The sequence below is a fragment of the Sinocyclocheilus rhinocerous genome, unplaced genomic scaffold (genome assembly GCF_001515625.1).
Source record: "Sinocyclocheilus rhinocerous isolate Xijiao unplaced genomic scaffold, SAMN03320098_v1.1 scaffold914, whole genome shotgun sequence".
NCBI lineage: Eukaryota > Metazoa > Chordata > Actinopteri > Cypriniformes > Cyprinidae > Sinocyclocheilus > Sinocyclocheilus rhinocerous.
Genome location: NW_015629521.1, coordinates 134,246 through 138,720, shown reverse-complemented (window position 1 = coordinate 138,720; position 4,475 = coordinate 134,246). Strand labels below are relative to the sequence as shown.

Genomic DNA, 4,475 nt, shown 5'->3' with positions numbered 1-4,475 from the left:
ACTGTGTGTTCACTGCTGTGTATGTGCACTTTGGATGGGATAAATGGAGAGCACTAATTCCGAGTATGGCTCACCATACTTGGCCACATGTCACTTCACTTTTCAGTTTTTTTATGTGTGTGTGTATTTCTATAGCCTGTATGAAGAGCTCATTTGCAAAAATAGATAATTCTCAAAAATCATGTTTTTTCATTGTGCATTACAATTAATCTCAATCAAACTTCAGTTGGGTTATTTTGATTAGGTTAAAAAATAACTAAAAATGACAGCTAACTAACACAATAAAACACAATAAAAATATGATTACATAATAAAAAACATGATTTTTTTGAAAATTTCAAAAAACTGAGTTACCTGTTTTTGCAAATAAACTCTTCACATTTATCTATCTATCTATCTATCTATATATATATATATATAACAAATATATACGTATATATAAAATATACATTACTCACTTAATGTTCCTCAGAATTCCTCAGAAAACTATACTTCATATGTTTAATTAGCATGTATCTTTTGCTTAATTACATTTAAGGATATATATATATCTTGACTTAAGGATATATATATATATATATATATATGTGTGTGTGTGTGCATGTATTGGGAAAAAAAACTAAAATATTGTGGAAAATAATTTTGTTACAGATGCTCACTTAACAAAATTTAATGGCATAACTTTAGGAATTAAATACTTTCTGCTTTGATTTAAGACCTTAATTTTTGAAAGGGCAAATTAAGATTTTATTAAGACCCTAAAATCCATCTTATGATCAGATGGGTTACTCACTTTTCTCTCTCCCCAGACTTGATTAATGGTGTTTTTGCCACGTCTTGTGTCCGAATCATCAATAACGTCATCATGCACCAGGCTGGCAGTGTGGATCATCTCAGAGATCATAGCGATGGAGCGCTGCGCCGGCAGCAGAACCCTGAGGACATCAGATCTGCGTTATTAACACTGACTGATGCATCACATTATGAATACACACACAGCGCTGAAGTGCTTTCTCACCCCTCTTTATTGCTGTGGACGTTACAAGCTCGAGCCATCAGGATTACAATCATTGGTCGAAAGGCTTTTCCCTTTCCATCAAAGTAATAATCACACAGCGCTTTCAGCTCCGCTTTAGAGACGAGCAACTGCTGAAACGGGAAGTTCAAAGGTCAGTTTCAGTACTTTGTTTTATAAGGCCTATAAGGCATAAAATGCTATAAAACTTTACATTGGGTAAGTGCTCTTGATGTACCTTTTTTATGTCTTCATATAAATTTTGCAAGTCTTTTTGTGCTAGTGAGAAAGGATCTTTTAGCTTTGTATCACTGCATATACTGCAACAGACTCGTGGTGTTCTGTACAGACATCTATTCCTGTGTCTGAAACACAAACATGCAAGTACTTAATAAACACATGAAACATTTGGGTAACACTTTATTTTAAGGTGTCCTTGTTACACATGTTAGATGTACTTACTATAATAATTACAATTAATTATACAGAATTACATCCAAGTAACCCTAAACCCTAACCCTAACCTTATAGTAGTACATGTAGTTAATTAATATTACGTAGTACTTAAATGTATAATTATCACACTGTAACAAGGACACCTTCAGATAAAGCGTAACCAAAATTTGTTTTAAAAAAAGTTTTCCTTATTTATTAAACACATTTCATTACACCAAATACACAAAATAATGTTTTTTTTAGCAGCATCATATGACCCCTTTAATTAACTACATGTACTTACTATTAGGATTAGGGTTTGTCTTAGGGTTACTTGTATGCAATTATGCATAATGTCTATTCCTGTGTCTGAAACACAAACATGCAAGTACTTAATAAACACATGAAACATTTGGGTAACACTTTATTTTAAGGTGTCCTTGTTACACATGTTAGATGTACTTACTATAATAATTACAATTAATTATACAGAATTACATCCAAGTAACCCTAAACCCTAACCCTAACCTTATAGTAGTACATGTAGTTAATTAATATTACGTAGTACTTAAATGTATAATTATCACACTGTAACAAGGACACCTTCAGATAAAGCGTAACCAAAATTTGTTTTAAAAAAAGTTTTCCTTATTTATTAAAACAATAAATGAAAGAAGAAAATGACTTCACACAGTATGAATGTACACATAAGTGAGATCAGGGCTTGTTGACACACTTGACACTTGTTGTATTTTATTATTTATTGAAAGTCAATTTCAAAATCTGTATCTTTAAAAAAAAAAAATTGTTTAATAAAAAGTACAGTCATATAATATTCACATAACATTGTGAAATCATCAGTTGTGCTTAATATTTGTGGATACTGTGAACCATTTTATTTAGGATTCTTTGATAAATAGTTACAATAGAAACATCTTTTGTAATATTTTGTAACAATCTTTTGTAACATTTTAAATGTCTCTACTGTCACTTTTGATCAGATGACTGCAACCATACTGAAAAAAAAGTATTCATTTCGGGTTAGACTTTATTTTATATCATATGACCCCTTTAATTAACTACATGTACTTACTATTAGGATTAGGGTTTGTCTTAGGGTTACTTGTATGCAATTATGCATAATGTATTGTTATTATAACAGTAAGTACATGTAACATGTGTAACAAGGACACCTTAAAATAAAGTGTTACCTAATTTCTTTTAAAAAAATAAAGAAAACCTCTTACTAACCTCAGACTTTTGAACTAGTGTATACAATTCAAATGTTTTGTAATTAATTTAAATAATTTTCATGTCAAAACACCAAACAGCTAATGTGGCCTGTTAGAAATACACTGTAGACATAACTAAAATGTTGACCCTCGTAGTTACTTTGATATAGTCCTTGTGACACCTTCCCCAGGTGACAACTTGCCCCGGTGTCCTTATGCATACAAATGAATGTATTAGTATTGTAATAGTACTATATTAATTAGTACACATGTGTGACATTGACATACCTTGCAATAGTCATTGGTTTGTTAAAATTATATACAGGGCCCTGCCAGAATAAAACCTGAAAAACATAAATACAAGATCACATAAAGCTAAAAGTAGTGCAGTACCCATCAAAACGGAACACAAGACTTCCTGTCAAGCATTCTTCTGCACCAGTGACATTCTGTAACAGTTCGCAGTGGGAGTGTCTCTCATACATGAGTTCTTGACCTTTAACACAGTTCAGTCAAGACTCCTTTCGTTCCTTATACAGACGACTCCATATACATTATATGATATAAGAATTTTAACACTGTTACAACGCAAAACATTCGCACTCCTAATGTAAACTTAGTGTAATACTACAAGGCAGTTGTCTGTCATTCATTGGCTCAGACTGGTGACCTTCATGTCTGTGCATCAGTGTGGACGCTACCTGGGTCGCAGCGGTGCAGCTCTCTGTTCTTCCGCCTCCTGAAGCCGCATGAGTGAAAGCTCTTCTGCTGAACCCGCAACACCAGTCCAGCAACACAGCCGCTCCAGGGCTGCTCCTCCAGCATCGGCTCCACGGCACCGCCATGCTGATGATGCTTCCCCACCGAAGAGCGGCACATGCGCAGTGACGTCACGTACGTTACCGAACCGCCTCATGAACCGGAAGAGACTGTCACGTGATGTGCTGCTGTTGGAAGAGGGCCATTTTAGAAATCGAATAAATAGGGGGAAGATTTGCAGTAAGCGTGTACGGATTATAAAATAGGCGTGGTATAGTGGCCCATAACTTGTCTCTAATTGGTCAGATTCGTAAATTCTAAATAATAATAATAATAATAATTATTATTATATTATTATTATTGTTGTTGTTGTTGTATTTCAATTTTAATTATAAATAGTTACATGTTAATAAATAATATTATAAAATAAAATAAAATAAACATGTACGGGTTATAAAATAGGCGTGGTATAGTGGCCCATAACTTGTATCTACTTGGTAAGATTCGTAAATTCTAAATAATAAATATAAATTATTATTATTATTATTATTATTATTATTATTTGTTTAGAGTTTATGTCAGCATAAACTTAAAAAATTAAATAAGTAAAAAATAAACGTGTTTCAAGAAATATGATGTAAAAATAATTCTGAATATCTTATGAAAAATTATTAAGTATTTGTATCTATATTTTTACAGGAAAATAAGAATAACAGCTTATATAATAATTATTTTTTTTACAAATTATATTATCGTTATTGTAGTTGATAGATATAAATAGATACATGTGTTAATAGATAAAACAAATTATTGCAACAATAAATATTGATTATTAATGAAATAGTTTTTTTATGACTTGGGGTTGCTGGAGATAAAAGTGTCCAGATGAGGTTTAATAGACAATAGAAAAATGGGGAGGTGACTTAAAAGGAAGAAAAAAAAAAGGTTCTGAATCTATAAAATTAAAAGTTCTGAATCCATATAATTAATAGATTTAATCAGTTGTATTTTGTAGGCACTAAAAAAAAAAAAAA

The 4,475-nt window shown here is 31.7% G+C and overlaps 1 protein-coding gene across 2 annotated transcripts in view; it reads right to left on the bottom strand.

Moving 5' to 3' along the window:
* The window catches only part of LOC107739114 (decaprenyl-diphosphate synthase subunit 1-like), a 10,584-nt gene extending 6,979 nt beyond the window's left edge, over positions 1 to 3,605 (bottom strand). Inside the window, exons 1-5 of one of the 2 annotated variants that reach the window (XM_016551118.1) lie at positions 3,384 to 3,605; positions 2,971 to 3,026; positions 1,254 to 1,380; positions 1,019 to 1,149; positions 794 to 935 (exon numbers count right to left, since the gene is read on the bottom strand). In XM_016551118.1, coding sequence (XP_016406604.1) covers positions 794 to 935; positions 1,019 to 1,149; positions 1,254 to 1,380; positions 2,971 to 3,026; positions 3,384 to 3,527 — 600 coding nt within the window. In that variant the 5' untranslated portion in view covers positions 3,528 to 3,605. The remainder of the gene's footprint in view (positions 1 to 793; positions 936 to 1,018; positions 1,150 to 1,253; positions 1,381 to 2,970; positions 3,027 to 3,383) is intronic. The other variant, XM_016551119.1, reaches the window with a different exon arrangement.
* Positions 3,606 to 4,475: the final 870 nt, after the last annotated feature.